At 39.4% G+C, this 21,030-nt stretch overlaps 1 protein-coding gene across 1 annotated transcript; it reads left to right on the forward strand.

Annotated features, from left to right (window-relative positions):
- The first annotated feature begins 15,032 nt into the window (after positions 1–15,032).
- Positions 15,033–19,679, forward strand: LOC147616587 (LIM domain-containing protein HDR3-like). Its single transcript, XM_086777658.1, has 12 exons — positions 15,033–15,312; positions 15,626–15,763; positions 16,141–16,231; positions 16,586–16,697; positions 16,966–17,086; positions 17,219–17,302; positions 17,408–17,527; positions 17,655–17,867; positions 17,982–18,044; positions 18,453–18,571; positions 18,705–18,763; positions 18,979–19,679. The coding sequence occupies exons 2-12, from the start codon at positions 15,671–15,673 to the stop codon at positions 19,269–19,271; spliced, it is 1,368 nt and encodes a 455-aa protein (XP_086633784.1). The 5' UTR covers positions 15,033–15,312; positions 15,626–15,670; the 3' UTR covers positions 19,272–19,679.
- Positions 19,680–21,030: the final 1,351 nt, after the last annotated feature.

The raw sequence follows: 21,030 nt of genomic DNA on the forward strand, positions 1-21,030 counted from the left end.
CATAACAAACAACCTTTCATTGTCCTCATTATTTCTGCTTGAGGATACATAGTTGTTTTGCTGCACTTTCCCATTTTACATGTCAGCCTGCTTCTTATAGCATTCTGCCTGCACATGTCCAGGCTTACCACAATAATAGCATTCACGTGCATCATTATATTGCCTTTGCCAATTTCCACGGCCTCTTTGACTCCCCCTGCCTCTGAATTTGCCTCTTCCACCTGCGTGTTGTTGTTGTTGATTCTGGGACTGTTGTTGTTGCTGTTGCTGCTGGCCATAATTCTGATTACCTGTTCGGCCACCTCCTTGACCGTGTCCACGGCCTCCTCTACCTCGTCCTCTTCCTGAACTCGTGTAGAAGGCCTGTTGCTCTGAACTGTTTTTGCTTTGTGAAGACTGTTGGTCTTCACCCAAGTTCTTCTCTTCGATAATCAGCATAGACACCAAATCTGTAAAGTTGGGAATGTTTTCCCGAGTCTGAATGGATGTCTTGAACGCCTTGTATTGTGGCCCGAGACCACGTAGACAGACCTCCACCTTATCATCATCATCTACTGACACACCAATAGATGCAAGGGATTCCACAATGCCCTTTATCTTCAACGCATAGTCATTCACAGACATGCTCTTTTTCTCCACAGTATGAAGTTCATTCTTCAACTACATCTTACGTGCCTTGGTATTTGTTTCATAAAGCTTTACCAAGGTGTCCCATGCCTCCTTGGGGGACTTGGCATCCTGAATGTGCCCAATCATGGTGTCCTATATACTAATGGAGAGCCAATACATGGCTTTCCTGGCTCCTTGGTTCCAATCTTTAAACTCTTTCACATCTACAGCAGTCGGATTTATATCCGGTATCTCCGGTGCCTCTTCATGCTCACCTTCTATGTAGTCCCAATAACCTTTTCCCATCAGGAAATTCGTCAACCTGAACCTCCAAGCATGGAAGTTATTCTTATCAAGCTTCTCAGCCACAATCTGAGTTATCCCATCATTTGACATCTTGCCAAACACACAATTTTACCAGAAACTGCACTCTGGTTTTTCTGCACAAACTGCTGTATTTTCTGCACAGCGGTACTGTAGTACTCTCAAATGTCACAACCAATGACTTCAATGTGCATACATACACCCAATGGCAACTGTAGACCTCTTTGCAGTACCCACAGTGTCTGCACAGTCAATCTGTCTTCTTGCAGTTCTTAAAACAGAGTTCTGCAGAGTTTCGATGACTTACCTGCAATGCTCGAAATCGCCTGCTTTCTGAAAAACGAAGGTCCAGACGCGCCCGAAATGCGTTTTCGGCCCAGAAAATGCTATCCGATAGGACAGTATAGTTGCCCTATAGCTTTACTCCCGCGAAGAAAGCTCCTCAATCAAAGATCGTTGCCGGTGCCTCCCGTAGAGCTCCCGACAAGGGTGTAGTCACCAACACAAATAGGGAAGAGTAGTTGAAGCTCTTACCCTCGTACCGCTTCCTGTGGTTCTCTTGCTTACAGCTCAGCCCTTAGCACGAACCAGGCTCTGATACCATGAAAAGATGCAGGGGGGAAGAGAGCTTGAGCTCTTGCAAGTACACACACACACTCACAAAACCCTAATAGAGAACACACAAGGTGAGAGGCTGAAAATCTTCTCCTTCTTCACTCAACACTCAACACACCATATACAAGAATAAGAGTACACACAATATGAAAGGTACTAAACCAAATACATACACGGGTTCTCTATAGTGTGAACCCGACTAAATGAGCTGGCGCTATAACTATGCCAATCTCTAGAATGGCTGTCACATAGCCTGTCATCCCACTGGCCGCATATCGCCCAAGATCTCACCAACCATGCCAGTGGTGTAAATGTGGGGCCTATCCCCCAGGCGGGTCATCAGTGTCCACCGCCTCACTAGACGAGCTCGATATCTCAACAAAGCTCAAATGAGAGAAAGAGGGAAGAGGCAAGCTAAAATGAGACTAATGGGATTGTCCCTTTTCATATTTCATAAAATGACTTATATACAAGAGCTCATAGTTACAATGGTCGGCCGCCCATTTACAATTGGGGGACCCAAAACTAGTCTTACCAGTCTTTCTAGCTCTATGGACAACTATTCCTCATGACCGGCATTACACAAGCCGTAAGCTCAGTCATCCCATGTCTCTTATACAATAAGCACGTTGCGCGGTTACAAAAGATAGATTACAAAGAGTGTAGCCACGCTAAAGGTAATGTTAACCAAAGTGGTTAACATGAAGTTAATAACAAATAGTATAGTTGAAGCTCTCATCACTATATTGAAATTAATACATTCACACCTCACAACAAAGATCCCCATAAGGATCTATCTCTATGATAACTATAAGCTTTAATTTCTTTATGCTCCAATGACATTACGAAAATTTTGGACAAAAATTGGGTCCTTTTTAAGGATTTGTACACATTCTCTCTCTACAAAAATGGGCTCATGGTGAAATGTTTGCAAATCAACTCAGAAGTGAGCAGAGTTTGAACATTTGGAATCTCCTCTTTGAGACCTTTCTAATTATATATAGCATGATGGGAAATATTTTGCATATTCAAGAAGTCCCAAATTTTGGTGATGACATGGCATGTTAGTAGTAACATGATTTTGCATATTCAAGAAGTCCCAAATTTTGGTGATGACATGGCATGTTAGTAGTAACATGATTTTGCATATTCAAGAAGTCCCAAATTTTGGTGATGACATGGCATGTTAGTAGTAACATGCCATGTCATCACCAAAATTTGGGACTTCTTGAATATGCAAAATATTTCCCATCATGCTATATATCATTAGAAAGGTCTCAAAGAGGAGATTCCAAATGTCCAAACTCCGCTCACTTCTGAGTTAATTTGTAAAAATTTCACTATGAGCCCATTTTTGTAGAGAGAGAATGTGTACAAATCCTTAAAGGGCCTAATTTGAGTCTAAATTTCTCCTAATGGTAAAGGCTTGTAGTGAGTACGGGCTTTACAATCATAGTGTAAAGCTTATAGAGTTGAACTCACACATCTTTACAACAATACATAAGTGGTGCTTATCGTTCTTAGAGAGTGGCCAAAATGTTTGTGTAGTCCGCATAAAACCCAAAAGGATATTAACTTGTTTGTCTTTATTGAATCCCTAAGCTTACCCCTTCAACCTTCATTCCCTTAGCTTAACTCTTTGATTTTTATTCCCTTATTCGTGAGAGTCGCCTTTCACGCCTATTTATTATGAATACTAGAATTACTAATTATTTATTATGAATACTAAGATTATTGAATGATTAAGTTTCTACAAATGTGCACCTTTTACACTTTACCCCTTTCTTGTTTATACTATGATATTTAGAATCTCAAAAGTGTGTAAAGGTACATGGCATATAATTTGTACCTAATGGAATAGATGATTTGTGAAATGAGCTACTTTTATGTCCATCCATGTCAAAATTCAACAAATACTTGAATATATGCATTTTTTAAATTTTAGCACTTTGTATTATGGTCTTCTTTAAAAATAGCATGTTTTAAGATTCATATTTATCCATTCAATCTATAATAGTATTAATGCATATTCTTAAAGCATCACAATGATCATACATCTTATGCACCGCTTTTCTTAATATTCATTTAAAACTAAGGTTTCTAATGACTTATACATTGTGTCTAGTCAAATGCCTTTACATTAGGAGAGACATGTTTGATATTGTTGGAACATCTAAGTGACATCTGCATCAAGGCAGAGCAAAATAATAGTGTGCATATTAAAGGTTCAATTGATCAAAGGTTATTATAAGTGTAAATGTAAGATGAGGAGTAAACATGTAAATACCAAAGTCTAAGGGTAGATTCCAAATATGTTGTAATCATAAAGTCTAAGGAGTAAATACCAAAGTCTAAGGGTAGATTCCAAATATGTTGTAATCATAAAGAGCCACATCGGCTAATTAAGTGAATCTAGGAAAAGTGATTGAGAGAATCATGGAGATAATTGAGGGATTAACCTAGCCTCATATGATGTACCCACTCTTGGCTATTTAAGAGCCTCAAGGCTAATGCAAAGTGTGTGCTTCTTACATCCATCTCATCCTTCCATTGTGTGATTAATTAATTGCTTAATTTTCTTCTTAATTTTAGGTTATTAATTAGATCATTACAACATTAGTTGTGTTAACTTTAAACCACCTCCATAGATCCATCATATTCCAATAGGCATTTGGTAATACTAGATATCAATTCTCTTCTCTCATATTGTAATGATCAAGCACCATTTACTTCATGTATATGCCCCCATTACAAGGAGTAACCATGTTTAAGCAACCCAAATGCTTCGCATCCTTTTGCACACATGGGATGATATAACCTAGGAGGCTAGATAATACAAGAAGGATATGACAATGCCAAATAGGTTGCATGCTTGTGTGGACTAATTATCACCATAATAGTCCATACATGTGGTTAGTGGAATTAACTCTATGATAACTATACCTTAGTGTTTTGGGTCTCAATATGCATGCAAAGTTCAGTTATAATGGGCTCAAAAGCTATGGCAAGACCCAATGTCATTTGTGGCTTCAATTATTGGCTAATGGAAGCAAAATGGCTATATTGACCCAAGTGGCACCTGCCACATGACCAAGGAAGGCCCCGTAATGCAAATGTGGCCTAAAAGTCTTTTTGTTGGGGGGTCACACTCCAACCCATCTACACAATAGTTATCTACCTTATTGTCTTTTGCACCCTAGATTCTATTAGCATACAAGCTCTTGTCTCGATTGTTCCACATCTACCATCAAAGTTCCTTTCAATAAAGCACACAAATGTGGAGCTTGTCTATTGTATCTTATCAATAATATAATATCATTTTGCATCTCCATTACTGTGAAATTTTACTTTAGTTTTTTTAATGTGAAAGAACCTACTTCTTTTGAGTGTGTTGTCTTGATAGACCTTGCATCATATCCACTTGTAGATATAATTATATGCATGTTTTTAATGCATCACTTTGAAAAAGGATAAGTTTCTTACCTTCATATTTATCTAATCCCAACCAATTTCCTTTGAATTTATACAACAAATTTGAGTTTATGATTTTTTTTTCTTTTCAAAAGGAATTTGTAGAGCTAAAATATAGACAAGAGAATTTAAAAAAATTGATGCTGATAGAACCACTTTAAGGGAAAACTGATAGTATAGTCAACTTTTTCTTTCACAAATTGGAAGTTTTTATTAACGTAAGATTCATGATCATTCAACCATGTCACTATGATTCACAAAGTGCACACTAGAAGGCATTTTTCCTTTTATGATGGTGATAAGATTCATGACCATTTTGCCATGTCACAATAATTCACTAAGTACATACTAGAAGCCAATTTACCTTGATAAGTGATTATTTTTTATGTTTTTCTCCACTTTTTTAGATTGTGCTCTCCATATACATTTCATATAAAATAATGCACCCTATAAGAAAACAAAAATAGTCTTATGTTTTGCACCACACATTTAGTTCTAAACAAGGCTTTCCTACAAAAACTTAAAATCCTAATAGCTTGGTTTGGAGATTGGCTATGGACCTACATGCATCACTTGTCTTGCTTATTCATTATCTCCGTATATCTCCTAACTTTCTTGAAGTACATCTTCATCGTTATGTAACTATATACAACACATGCAACAAAACCTTAAACTTTTAACTCCTAAAATAAGTTTCATTCTCTATGTCTCTCTCGTACTTATATTGTGTACCTCATATAAAATAATGGTGTCCTACAAAAAAACATGGAAGTTTAAAGATTAAACATGTATGCACATATCACCTCACTTTCTTATTTATTTTCATTATGACTTCCAAATTTGAAAACTTGCATCATTTTAAAAACATTTAATACCAATCTTTTTACTTTGAAAAAAAGAGCCATTTTTGTACCTTCAATTTTTATTTATCGTTAAGCATGAGGTGCATAGTCCAAATACTATAATTACTATAAAATTCTTTAAAATGTACTAAATGTACCATATAGTCACTTTTTACAAAAAACAAAATCATTACATAATTTTTTTAGCATGCTACAAATACATTACAAAATCTTCTATGTATATATATATATATATATATATATATAAACCATTGGTGTGAACTTTTTTTCATTAACTAGTAATATAATTTTTCAAATGTCTCTTCTCAAAAACAAGGTTATTTGATTTATTTGATATTTGACTAGGTCGTTTAAATTATTTGTAAATAAAGATTCTAATCTAGTGATACAAAAAGGGTAGTTTTTCTAGGCATATATCAAAGAGTTAATTATGTATGAGAAAATGCCATGATACCTATAAGCTTAACTACTTGAAATACTAGATTAGTTTTTTTTAGGGTGACAGCCTATTATCTTTCTATGCTTGTGACATGCTATTAATTTACTATACTTATCACACTATTTTTAATCCATATTAAAAGTGATTTTATGTGAAGTGACATGAGAATCTCAATTTTATGAGAATATCTAGTAAGGAGATAAATTTTCTCATGATCTGTCTACAAATAATTATAACTATGTATCAATCAATCACAAACTCTAGTTGTTGCTATTTAGACAATTATAATCATGTTTGGAGGTGATAGTTTGTAAATATCTAAGATTGTGATTCCATGTTAGTAATCAATGTCATTTTTACTAAAAATACTCACAAGTTATGTGGTGTCGATAAATAGGTAAGTCAAGGTAGTGCATATGAATAAATAAGTCAGTCAAGGTGTGTGTGTGTGTGTGTGTGTGTGTGTGTGAGAGAGAGAGAGAGAGAGAGACACACACACAAAATGTATTTCTCATCAATTCGCAAAACTAAAAACAGCTGAAAAACAAATCTAGATGTATTTGATCTAGCTGTTAAAGCTAATGGAAACTGTCATATAAGGATTTGCACATGATTGACGAAAGTCAAGGGTGACTAGAAAGTTAGCCGATTTTGCATGCAATCCAAAGTGACTAGAGAGCCTGTTGCCAGATATATAGGCAGTGATGTGTGTGAACACACTTAGGACCGCCGGGGCACTTTTTCCCTCTTTGGGAGGTTTTTTCCCCCGGCTTGTATATACGCCCATTATTCTAGGGCTAACTTATCTTTGTACATTGACATAATCTAATACTGTGTGTTGTGTGCATTCTTGCTTCTTCTTCTTCTCCAAGTTTTATGTGCTTTCCTGCAACCCTAATTCCAACAATTGGTATCAGAGCAGGCATCGGCTCCCAGGGCTACACCGCTAGCACCCTCTGACTCACGTTCTCCGATTGAGGTGAGCTTTCATGAGCGCTTGTAGGTCCCTATACTCTGTAAATACGCCCATAGGGCTTGGCATTCTCAGAAATTGCATCTGAGGTCGTTTTGGGCTCTGTTTTTGCATTACGAGTTCTGTACAGGTGTTTTCGTCATTTTGTGCAGAAATTTGACAGTGCAGTTTTCTGCAAAACAAGCATACGTATTCTATTGTGGACCGTGCTACATAGCACGAGTTGTTTTTTGTTCAGTCTTTGCTTCATTACAGGTAGCTTTTGCATCAGTTTCAGTTAGTGGCCATGGCTGATAACAGCAATGATGTATTTCGCATGTTGTCTATTTTTGCTGATGACAAACTGGATGGAGACAACAACTACCCACTTTGGGCATACATGATGCAGCATGTTTTGGTTACAAAAGGAGTGTGGAACATTGTGCAGGGTATGGATGTACGTCCAGGTTCTGTGGATGTAGGATCTGTTGAGGATGTTGCAGGTTCTAGCAGCTCTACTGTTGCTCTGCTGTTTTACCCACTGCTGAACAAGCTCATTGGGATGGTAAAGATGCGCAGGCTCATGCCTTGATTGCACTTTCTGTCAAACGTAACATCACTCCACATATTCGTTCAGCTAAAACAGCAAAACAGGCTTGGGATATTCTAGCTGGTTTGTATGCAGGTCGTAACGAGGCAAAAATCTCTTACCTGCGTAAAGAGCTAGAATCGAAGATTATGCAGGAAGATGATGACATGAATGTTTTTCTTGCTGAGATTAAAGATCTCAAGGAACAATTGATTTCTACAAGTGAGATTATTCCTGATTATTCTCTTGTGCCGACTGTTCTTGATGCTTTACTTGAGTCATATCAGACTTTTGCTTCCACGTGGAGACTTGTTACTGAGGACAGACCTGATGTTGTCAAGTATGATACTTTAGTCAACAAGCTCTTGCAAGAAGCGCAGTCCAAGCAAAACAGGGCTAGGCAGCGTGCAGTTGATCAGGCATTTATTGCTGCCCAGCAGAGAAGAAGTGGTAAGGCAACCCCTTCCACTGTTTCTTCTCCTATTAGTAGGTTTGCAACTTCTTCTCCTTCCACACGTAACAACAATAGGTCTGAGAAGGCTCTTGATAAAGGCAAGAAAAAGATCAGGTGCAACTATTGTAAGGCAACTGATCATGTCATTAAGAATTGCCCTAAGCTAAAGGCTAAAGAGGCAAAGAAGAAAGAGTAAAATGCAGCCACAATAGTGGATGCTTCTACAAATGCAGATTCTGCAAATGTTGTACAGGATACAGAATGGGCGTTTAGCGTGTATTGCTAGTATGACCCATCTGTACATGATGCATGTTTGGCAGTTTTTGTTGACTCTGATGTATGGTATTTTGACAGTGGTGCTACAAAGCACATTACCTCGCATCGTGATGATATGTTCACTTGTCTTGAGGCTGTCTCTAATGGGAATACTGTCACATGTGCCAATAATGCTTCTTACCCAGTGAAGAGCATTGGTAAAATTATGCTTACTGCTGCAAATGGAAGCGCTTTCAAACTTTCAGATGCTTTGTATGTGCCAGGGATAAAGAAGAATCTATTGTCTGTCTCTGCACACTTGCTAGACTTGGACTTGTAGTAGTCAAATTTGTGGATGACAGATGTACTATTCATGATTTGACTTCTGGTGATACGATTATTGCATCTGGTACCTTGTTTCGTGGGCTGTATAGGCTCAATTCTTATGACAAGTGTGTGGAAGATTCAGCAAATGCAGTTTCTGATGAAAAGGCACTTTCAGATGCAAAACTATGGCATGCTCGTTTTGGTCATCTGAACTTTGCTAGTTTGCTGCGTTTGCAGAAATTTGATATGGTCGCTTCATTGCCCCCTCTTGAGGCACCATTAAAACATGTTTGTGAAGGCTGTATTTTGGGCAAAAATGCAGCGTTCTGCGTTTCCAAAGGATGGTTCTGTGCGGGCCACTCACAAATTGCAACTTGTACATAGTGATGTATGTGGGCCTATGCAAACTCCGTCATTTGGTAAACACTTGTACTTCGTGACTTTCATTGATGATTACTCAAGGCATGCATGGGTATATCCACTGAAGGCAAAGTCCGAAGTGTTTTTGTGCTTCAAACAGTTTTTGCTTATGGTTGAAAATGTATCCAATTGTACTGTGGGCACCCTCCATTGTGATCGAGGGGGGGAGTACATGTCTAAAGAGTTTGATGCATTTCTGGCTAGTCGTGGGATAAAACACCAATGTACAGTGCTGTATAGCCCTCAGCAAAATGGTGTTGCTGAGAGGAAAAACATGTCACTTATGGAGATGGCACGATGTATGGTCAAGAGCCAAGCTTTGCCACATGTGTTTTGGCTTGAGGCGGTCATGTGTGCTGTATATGTACTTAACAGGTGTCCCTTGCAGTCTATTACTCCATACGAAGCTTGGCATGGCAGGAAGCCTTCTATTGGTCACTTGCGTATCTTTGGTTGCTTGGCCTATGCTTTAGTGCCTGTGCAACAACGTAGAAAATTGGATGATAAGGCTGTCAAATGTATTTTTGTTGGTTACAATGCTGAGAGCAAGGGTTACAGATTGTATCATCCACAGTGAAAGAGTATCTTGATTAGTCGAGATGTTGTTTTTGTGGAAGATGCTGCGCAGCCTTTGTTATCATGTACCAAAGAGATGTACCAAAGAGACAGGTGTGAGCTCACGGGATGTATTTGATACATTAATTCAAATGTAAGTCCTAATGAGGCAAATATTCAGCCTATGCAGATGACATCATAGATCAGCCTATTTCTGATGCAGATTTACAGGATGTAATTTATGAGGATAGGGCTAAAAATGAGCAGGCTAGAGGTATGCCTAAATGGCCGGTGCAAACCTTGCGTGATAGTAAAATTGATGCACCTATGTCTAGTCGTACTCGTTCAGGTTTTCAGCATGCCTCTTATGCATCAGATTGTTATGCTTTGGCTGTGTCTAGTATGTGTGAAGAGGAAGAACCTCTTTCATTTAATGAGGCACAAAAATCAGAAAATTGGTTGGCTGCAATGCAAAGTGATGCTATAATGAAGAATGATACATGGTTGCAATGCAAAGTGATGCAATTGGTTGGCTGCATTGCAAAGTGAATATGATGCTATAATGAAGAATGGTACATGGTCTTTGTGTGATTTGCCTATTGGTAAAAAGGTCATTGGATGTAAGTGGGTTTTTAAGTTGAAACGAAAGCCAGATGGCAGTGTTGATCGCTATAAGGCTAGACTTGTTGCAAAGGGTTATGCTCAAGAAAAGAGCATTGATTTTGATGAGACCTTTGCTCCCACTTGTCGTATGACTACCATTCGTAGCATTTGTGCATTGGCAGCTCATAATGGTTGGAATGTACATCAGTTGGACATAAAGATTGCGTTCTTGAATGGAGATTTACATGAGGAGGTGTATGTATCGCAGCCTCATGGTTTTGTTCAAAGAGGGCAAGAAAACAAAGGGTGCAGGTTGAAAAAGGCTTTGTATGGTTTAAAGCAAGCTCCACGAGCTTGGTATGAAAAGATACATGCATATTTGACTGAAGATTGCGTTCTTGAATGGAGATTTACATGAGGAGGTGTATGTATCGCAGCCTCATGGTTTTGTTCAAAGAGGGCAGGAAAACAAAGGGTGCAAGTTGAAAAAGGCTTTGTATGGTTTAAAGCAAGCTCCACGAGCTTGGTATGAAAAGATACATGCATATTTGACTGCACATGGTTTTCAGAATAGTCCAACAGAAAGCACTTTGTATATTAAACATGTGGATGATCTACATCTAATCATTGCTCTCTATGTCGATGACATGCTGCTCACAGGACCAAATGAGAGTCATATTGCTGATTTTAAGGCTGACTTGAATGCCTCTTTTGAGATGTTAGATTTGGGGCATTTGCATCATTATTTGGGGATACAATTTAAGCAGTGTGATGGAGGTATTGCTTTGTGTCAGACAAAGTATATTGAGACATTGTTACGGAGATTTGGCCTTGAAGACTGCAAGCCTATTGCTACTCCAATGGAGACAGGTTTGAAGTTGTCTTCATGATGCTGGAGATCACTTTGATGTCACACTCTATCAGACAGCTGTTGGTTGCCTCATTTATGTATGCATTACGAGGCCGGACATTCAGTTTGCAGTCTCAGAGGTGAGCAGGTTTATGCATAGCCCAGGGTCTCAGCATTGGAAGGCAATTAAACGCATCTTTCGCTACTTGAGTGGCACCATACATCTTGGGCTGTTTTATCCCAAGGGGGGATCATTGCCGCTAGATTTACATGCTTTTTCGGACTCAGATTAGGCTAGTTGCTATGACACAAGAGTGTCCACAAGTGGTTTTTGTTTCATGCGCTCGGTAGCTCATGCATATCTTGGTTGAGCAAGAAGCAACCTACTGTGGCCACTTCTAGTTGTGAAGCTGAGTACAAGGCAGCTTTCACAGCTACGGTTGAGTGTGTGTGGCTCAGACGGCTTATGGTGGTTGACTTGGGTGTTGGACAGGAGTGTGCCACCTCTATCTACACTGACAGTCAGAGCGCATTGGCAGTTTGCGAGAAACCCAGTTTTTCATGCTCGCACAAAGCACATTGAGGTGTATTATCACTATGTCAGGGAGAGACTCTCAGCAGGAGAGATCAGCTTGGCATATGTGCCAACACAGGACAACCTCGCCGATCTTTTCACAAAGGCGCTTCCTCGTGAGAAGTTTGAAGCTTTCCGCAAAGCTTTGGGCTTGCTCCCCTTTGTGGACTGATCTACTTTAGGCATGGCACTTCCCTATACATGAGTGCCAGCTCTCGTTTTCACACCATCACTCCCAGGGGGGATTTGTTGCCATATATATAGGGAGTGATGTGTGTGAACACACTTAGGATCGTCGGGGCACTTTTTTCCTCTTTAGGAGATTTTTTCCCCCGGCTTGTATATACGCCCATTATTCTAGGGCTAACTTATCTTTGTACATTGACGCAATCTAATACTGTGTGTTGTGTGCATTCTTGCTTCTTCTTCTCCAAGCTTTGTGTGCTTTCCTGCAACCCTAATTCCAACAGAGCCCAAAATCTTGTCCACTCCAAAAAAGGAGCCATTTCTACTAGTCTCCTCTCATATCAAGGTCCAGAAGTTCCTAGAGAAATGTGTATCACAGAATGTGGCAATCAAATACACATATAAACTATTCAAGAAATCTTGAGTGTCAATACAACAATACAACATCATAGAAAGTGGCACATATACATATATTGTGTTTGTGTATTGGGGGGGGAATGTATGCATGTGACTTAATGCCACATAACACCAAAGTTACACTTATGTGTTTTTCATGTGTAGCTTAATGAGAAGGCACCATGTCTACCATCATGATGTGTATGTAAGACCCGATTCATTTGCTGATCTTGTCACACCATTTCAAATCCAATTAGAAGTGACTTTACATGGATTAGCACGAGAATCTCAAGGTTTGTGAGAATGGCTAGTGTCTAAGGGAATAAATGTTTCTCATAATGTGTCTACAAACCAATTATATGTTCACAAGTCAAACTTTTGTTGTTATTTAGAGAAGTATCATCAAATTTCAAGGTGATAGGTTTATAGGCATTTGTGAATGTGATTCCATGTTAATATGAGTGTCATTTTTTAAAGATAAAAATACTCACAAGTTCTCTAGTGTTGATAAATAAGTTGGCCAAATGGCTTGATTAGCATTTCAATATTATATTAGTGCACATGCACAAATTTAAATGATAGATGCATGCATGCATGCATACATACTAACATATTTATATGCATACATGCATACATACTAACATATTTATATGCATACATGCACACACATACTTACATGTGTAAATACATAGGTGTGTGCATGTATGTATGCAAGTACATATGTACTTATGTGTAAATACATAGGTGTGTGCATGTATGTATGCAAGTACATATGTACTTATGTGCATATGCATGTCAAAAACATATACGAGCACACACGTTCTTATGTGCATACGTACATCAAACATATATACATACATACATGTATGCATGTGTGAATGTATGTACATCTTGTGTGTATGTGTGTATGCTAAACACATATACATACATGTATGCATGTGTGAATGTATGTACATCTTGTCTGTATGTGTGTATGCCAAACATATATACATACATGTATGTATGTGTGAATGTATGTATGAATGCATGCACGTACATATGTGCTTATGTGTGTACTTACGTATCCATGTGTGAATGCATGCACGTACATATGTGCTTATGTGTGTACTTACGTATCCATGTGTGAATGTATGCACGTTCATATGTGGTTATGTGCGTACTTACGTATCCATATACATTTTGAAAGAGGGTGTGTATGTATGAATGCATGCATGTACATCTTGTGTGTATGTATCAATATGTACTTGTGTGTGTACTTACGTACCCATGTACATTTTGAAAGAGTGTGTATATACTTATGTGTGTACTTACGTATCCATGTGCATTTTGAAAGACTGTGTATATACTTATGTGTGTACTTACGTATCCATGTGCATTTTGAAAGAGTATGCATACTCTTTCAAAATGTACATGGATATATGTGTATGTGCATGCATTCATACATACACATACAAGAGTGTGTGTATGCACATACGTATGTACTTATGTACGTACATACATATCCATATACATTTTGCAAGAGAGTGTGTACACGTGTGTATAGTAACATTTCAAAATTATTATTATCTTTATAGTAAGTGTAAAGAAACAAATCTCATTCCTCGAGTAAGAGATGTAATCATGGCAAGCATTAACCCTATAACTAACATGGATGTAAACTTTGCAAATCTCATGCCATAACTTATTTCATTAAAGATAAATAAAAGCATAAAGAATTTCTATTAGGATACATCGTTAGGGATGATTGTGAGTTATGTCCTAGTGTAGCTCACAAGCACGGAAGGCCCTTTTTTTGGGTGAAAGAGAATTGCAATGCATATCTTCTAAAAGGGGCCTTATTCTATGAATATACCTCAATGAGATACTTTCTATAACTTTGAAGTTAGACAAAACATGAATCTTTGAAATGCATCTCAAGGGGAAGGAAACATAGAGGGGAGGAGGAGGAATCTGGGGGTATGGAATAAAGGTGACGTGGGGGTGTATATTGTGTGAAGATCAACTAAAACTTGGTAGTTACTCAGGGGATTTACACACTTATGTCGTGAATCCCCAAACTCTTCCGTAAAAATAGGGTGGGAAGAAAGATGGACGTGGGAGACTCCTTGTCCGTGAGAATGGGTAGGGGAGATCTCCCCGATTTTATTGATTCCATTCCAAGAAACCAGGTTGCACCACATGTGTAAAGGACCTAGTAAGAATCCTTAAGAAGCCATCTAAATTTAGGGATATCAAGATCCGAGGAGGAGGTACTGGGTGTGAATCACCTTAGATGGCATCTAATTTTAATACCCACTTTGACTTTGAATTAGAGAAAAGGTAAAGAAGGATTCGCGTGGTGTGTGTGGAAATTAAAAAAAGAGAGGAGGAGACGTGGAAAGGAGAATTAGCATGAGTAGTGGGGGTACCTAGAGAGAGATCCATCATGTACAAAAGAAAATGAAGTTTCCAAAAAGGCAAAAGAGAGTGGAATCGAGCTTTACACGTGGCATTACTTGAGGGCGAAGGCTATAGGGGTGGGTATAAAAGAAGGGGCAGCCAATTGTGTGCTGTTTTGTGCGCGTCTTTTAAATTTTTTTTAATAGGGGCGTGTCCATCAATCACCATCGAGAGTGCTATCCAGCTGCCAAATTAGTGGAGCCCCTACATTTGGCTGCTTACGTTCGATATTCGTTTCACACTACATTTGGGCGCGTCGAGCACCTCTAGAATTCTGAAGAAGCCAAATCTGCCCCCAAAACGGCCGCCGAATTAGCAGCGCAGCTACTCCGATAGCCATATATAGAGGCGCCTCCACATCTGGGGGAGCTTAGCCGGCTTAAAACCACAGGTGGGTCTACTGCCACGCCCCTCCATTTTCCATGCTGGAAATCTTGTTTTTCCTGGAAGCCACATCAGCAAACGAGTCTGCATTTTTCGAGTGACATGGGACTTTCTGTTAGAATTGCCATATTTTTAATTTAGTTTTTCCTTTTTTTTCATATATCTATATACTATAATAATAATAATTCTCATGTATTGGGCCATCTTTTCTTCAGTACATCCTTTTTGTTTCTCTCAAAATTCTTTTTAATTCAAGAGAGTTTTTAAAAAAAGATGGATGCTCTTTATAATTTGATTCATCTCTTGTGTTTCGATTTCAGCTTTTTGTGTTTCTACCCAGTTTTCCCAAAACGCTTCTCGCACTAATGAAGTGGCTGGAGAGGATTTTCAAGGGCCCTTCTCCCGTCAGAATGGGAGAGCACGATACCAGATACGATGATAACACAGGCCGCACTCGAGTGAGTTTCTGTCAGCCTATAATTCTCCTCTCTGTGTGTGTGTGCGCGCGCGCGCGCGCGCCTGCATCTTCAAGCTTACCTCTCTTAATTGCTCTTCTTTTGTCGTTAATGTTCATTGCTTTTCCTTTTGTCGTTGAATGTGCTTCAACTTTAAGTGTTGATCTCGACGTTCAGTGCTTTCTCTTGAGCAAAGTTCAACCTGTGATCCGAGTACTAACATGGCCAAGTCATGCAAATTGAGTCTAAACATGGCTGTAAACCTTGCAATTTGAGCATGAAAATGATGGATTATGGGCTTGAATATAAATCATCAGACGTCGGTGCACACACCCTGTTCGCTTTCTCATGTGTCCAGATGCTTTACAAACATTGTGCAGGACCACAAACCGCAAGAACAACCAGAAGACGAGGAGCTCGACCATGCGATTGCTCTCTCTCTTACAGAAGACGATCAAAGAAAAGCAAAAGGCAAGGGAATTGTTTTGTTTTTGGGAATAATTAGATTAGATAAGTACCAAGGATCGATCTCAGTGCCTGATCGTCAGCAGGAGGGCTAGAGCCTGCTGGCTAAGGGCAAGAGCTTTTAAATGATTCTTTGTTCCCTTGTGTTTGTGTGTGTGTGTGTGGGCTGGCTTTGCACATGTCCCAGTTCTTCCACACCCCCCCCCCCCCCCCCAAAAAAAAAAACAAACAAACAAACAAACAAACAAACAAAATTGTGTCATTAGTAGCATTAAAATCTCTGTAGTAGATATTGTTACGCTTGGAATCCTTATGAACTATGGGAGGGTGAGCTAACATAATGATGTTGTTATATGTCAGGCCATGACACAGATGAAGATCTGGCAAGAGCTTTGCAAGCAAGTATGGATCTGCATGCGCCATCATCTCGAGACAATTCTGTACCAGTCCATCACATCACGTCCAGGCAAAGGTAGTGATTGGAATCCTTCTTCAACTGGCGGGCTACAAAGTGCATAATGATGAATGGATACTGCTTATTTTTATTTGATGGTCTCCACTATATGCGTAGTCCTACATTTCCTTGCTGGTTTGAATTAGGAGCTATAGATCTATAGCTTGATTTATTAAGGGTTTATGAAGCAAAATCTTTGTACTATAGGATTTGTGAAGGTTTCAAGAAAGAGATTGGTATAGCTTGATTTAGTAAGGGTTTATGAAGCAAAATCTTTGTACTATAGGATTTGTGAAGGTTGCAAGAAAGAGATTGGTTTTGGACGATATTTGAGCTGCATGGGTGCAATCTGGCATCCTTACTGCTTCCGTTGCCATGCGTGTGATAGTCCCATCACTGAGCATGAGGTAATCATCACTTCCTTCTACTCAAATGTGCCTAAATCCTAGATAGTAATGACAATGCCATGAGCATTTTATGGTGGTGTTTTTGATAAATACAAGCAACTCCTCTGAATGTCTTTTGGAAATATTGTGCAGTTCTCGATGTCAGGGAACCATCCCTACCATAAGGGCTGCTACAAACAGCTGTTCCATCCAAAGTGTGATGTGTGCAAAGACTTTGTAAGTATGATGTCATGTGCCGATGCTTTAAATTTCAATGTAGAAGTAACAGTAAATACCATAGTTGTTTGGGCTCTCAACATTTCTATATGATCCCCTTATCAGATTCCAACCAACCGTACAGGCTTGATAGAGTACCGAGCCCATCCCTTTTGGGGACAAAAATACTGTCCCACACATGAGATAGACAGCACGCCTCGCTGCTGTAGCTGCGAACGTGTCGAAGTAAGCAAGAGCCCACAAGCAAAGAAACCTTTATATTTTTCTAGCAGCTTGTATTTACACATAAGATCATTACATGATTGTTTCTAGATGGCTCTCACACTATCACTTTGCTCATTGAATTCATCAGTCTAAGGATGCCCAGTACATATCCCTGGGAGATGGGCGCAAGTTGTGCTTGGAATGCCTACATACTTCAATCATGGACACAGGCGAATGCCAACCACTCTATCACGAGATCCGTGACTTTTACGAAGGAATGAACATGAAGATTGGGCAGCAAGTCCCAATGCTACTGGTTGAGAGGCAGGCTTTAAATGAAGCCATAGAGGGAGAAAAGGATGTAAGTTTTGCGCCTCTTCAACACGACAATTGAATTGTGTTAGAGCATTTCAAATTAAAATGTGCCTTCTAAGATGGTCAAAAAATCTCAACTTTGGCATGTTGGGCTTGTTAGGGACAACACCACATGCCTGAGACACGAGGCTTGTGCTTGTCAGAAGAACAAACTGTCAATACGGTAAGTTTTACACCATTTTCTACATTAATTATTACAGTTTTATCTTAGGTTGCTTTGTTATTTGCTCCTTTAATTCTCATGATGAGGTTTAAGGAACGCCACCTACATGCATGAACCTTTGAGAAATACCCCTGTATACGCAACAAGTGTGAACTTCATAGCAACAAGTGTGGACTTCATATACCATTTTATATGCAGAAACCCTTGAATTTACACCTGTGTATACTACATAAACACAGATTTTAACATGTAAAAATATTCCTCCAAATTTTTCATATATGGTTTGTCCAAGCTATAAAAAAAAACCATATTCTGCACGCACATGTTACATAGGCGCTAGCTGCAAGAACCCCTTGTTGCATGTATGCCAGAAATGGATTGATTCTTCTTCTGCTTTGCGCTTTGCAGATATTTAGAAGACCAAGGATTGGTGCTGGGAATCGATTTGTAGAAATGAGAACAGGGCCGACGAAATTGACCCGCCAATGTGAAGTAACAGCCATACTCGTGTTGTATGGCCTGCCTAGGTGAAGCCTTGACATTCCAAATAATCATAAGTTACATATTTATGTTACGTTGTGGTGAATCATTGAAGTTTTTGACATGATTAGATTTTTGTTCGAGTTTATTTGCATAATAATGTGGATCCTGCTGGGTCAGGTTGCTTACAGGCTCAATATTGGCACATGAGCTGATGCATGCATGGCTTCGCCTCAACGGTACCCATTTCATATGATTTGTAGTTTTTACAATTAGTATATATGTACTTGAGTGGTTAAGAAGATGTTGGCAGTGGGCTTTATCATGAATCGCAATGCTTTGGCCTGCTGACATACTGTCCAAGTTTTAACCCTGGCACCTACATCTAATTAATCTCTCTCAAAAAAAAGGCTGAATGCTCATACATCATAGGTGTGGGGTTATGTTGTTGCAGAATTCCGAAACCTTCGCCCCGATGTCGAGGAGGGAATTTGCCAGGTGGTTGCACATATGTGGCTTGAATCCGAAGTCATGGCAGGTTCAAGCAGCTCCTCATCATCCAAAAAGTCCAAAGCTCCCAAGACTGCCATTGACAAAAAACTTGGAGAATTTTTCCTCCATCAAATTGCCATGGACTCCTCACCTATATATGGTGGAGGCTTCCGAGCGGGCCATGCTGCTATGGTGCAATATGGTTTGAGACGCACACTAGACCACATCAAGAAGACAGGTGACTTTCCACTTTGAAATCAAGCGGTCACAGCTTATACAAATAGATAAAGCTAACCGACTACAAGAGAACACAGCATGTTATCTTGTGCCTATGTATCCAATCCTTTGGTTGAAGCTTTCTATCCAGTATTGATGCATAGATTCTGGATAAGCACCCTTTGGATTGGATGGCCAGGAGCTACCATTATACCATGGTGAGTATTGACTACTGCGTCATATTTACAGAGCTGAAATGACAGAATAAAGTATGGTACTGATGCATAAGATTAGGGCTTAGTACCTTCATGCAGTAGTGAGCTTACGCCATCACAAACCAGTTCTAAATTGCTGGATAAAGTTTTATAGGAAAATTGTTCATCTATCTTACCTTGAAAATCAAGGAAACTACCACCTAATATCTATTTGTTGGCTCTTTTAAACTTATTACTTTGGTTTCCAATTAAGTTTTCCAAATGAAAACACAATTTACTCTGTACCCCAACACAAACTCGCTCCCTTCTTTTCTGCACACCCACCTCCCTCCTTTCCAGGACCCTACTTTTGTGAATAGTTAGGATGCCCATATAAAGAGTTTAAAACCAATGCCTGGATCATGTGTTCTAGCTTGCAATGGTGGGGAAGTGATGGAAGGAAGGGGCTCCTCATTCAGATCGTTCATTTCAAGATAGACTTGGCTATTTGACCTTAGTGGTGCTCAGTTGGCTTCATCCTCTTATTAGAATCCATCATCCATTATCTTGCACCACATTCCTCGAAGGTACTCTCATTTGTGGAAGATCTAAAGGGTGTGCAAGTGGCTGATGCTCACAATACTCTTTCCTTGATCCTAGCTATTTGAAGAGGTAGCAAGTGTAGGTTGGGTGGCAATGAGCAAGGCCATTCCCTTTGGATGGTTGAACAATAGAGGGTCCTTTGCCTGGAGCACCGCATTCACTCACCAAATGACCCAAGGTATAGACTTTAGCCTCATGACCCAAGGTATAGACTTTAGCCTTTGTAGTCCAAGATTAGGTTGAGGCTGACATTCCCAAGTTGAATAGATATGATAGGAGGAACTTTTGGTCTGGTTCATATGAGGACACATATTTGAAAGTAGGAGAGTTAGCTTGGACGAGAATGTCCTCGCATTTTAAAAAACCCCCTATGGTGTGACTGATATACTCTGCAAGATTTCTCTGGTCCCATACTTTGTGGGCTAAAGGCAATGTACATCATCACTAGATGGCAGTAGGGAGGAGTGTGATGTGGGAAAAAATGGCTGCCATATGTTTATTATAAATATAACCCCTTTTGTAGAAGGGTCATTCAGGGTTCAGGTAGAGATCCTACTAATTAGTCAATGATGGTGCACTTCTTCTCAAGAGTTTTTGTTAGGACATCCTGAAAAAAGTGAGATATCCCCTGCCCATGGCTTATGGATGGAGTGTCTCCCCCGTCCATCCCATGCAACTTATTTTTCAAGAACACCAGAAAGAAAGGGGAGCAGCATGCTGGGGTTTATCCAGAGGTAACAGAGGTACAGGGTTCGAATCTAATGGCATGTTATTCTAGTACCCTTGCCTCCTACTCACATAGTGGAAAGTGATGGCATGTGAAGACAAGAATGCTTACCTTGAGCTGCACACCAGGCAATTTTTTTATTACAAACTAGCCTGCCACCTGATAGTCTGTGGAAGAATAAGGTTTTGGGACGAGTAAGCATGAATTAAAGTTCCATTCTCTCGACATCGCTCACTCAGACCTCCAAATCAATCATATTCTAATTGGTTGAAAA

Source organism: Cibotium barometz, chromosome 38 (assembly GCF_041138505.1).
Source record: "Cibotium barometz isolate CiBa-2024 chromosome 38, ASM4113850v1, whole genome shotgun sequence".
NCBI lineage: Eukaryota > Viridiplantae > Streptophyta > Polypodiopsida > Cyatheales > Cibotiaceae > Cibotium > Cibotium barometz.

Excerpts from the sequence above, each read along its gene's own strand:
- LOC147616587 (XM_086777658.1), top strand. The coding sequence starts at position 15,671 with ATGAAGTGGCTGGAGAGGATTTTCAAGGGCCCTTCTCCCGTCAGAATG. Across the intron at positions 18,045-18,452 it reads AAGAACAAACTGTCAATACG|ATATTTAGAAGACCAAGGAT; the intron begins GTAAGTTTTACA and ends TGCGCTTTGCAG. Across the intron at positions 18,572-18,704 it reads GTGTTGTATGGCCTGCCTAG|GTTGCTTACAGGCTCAATAT; the intron begins GTGAAGCCTTGA and ends CTGCTGGGTCAG.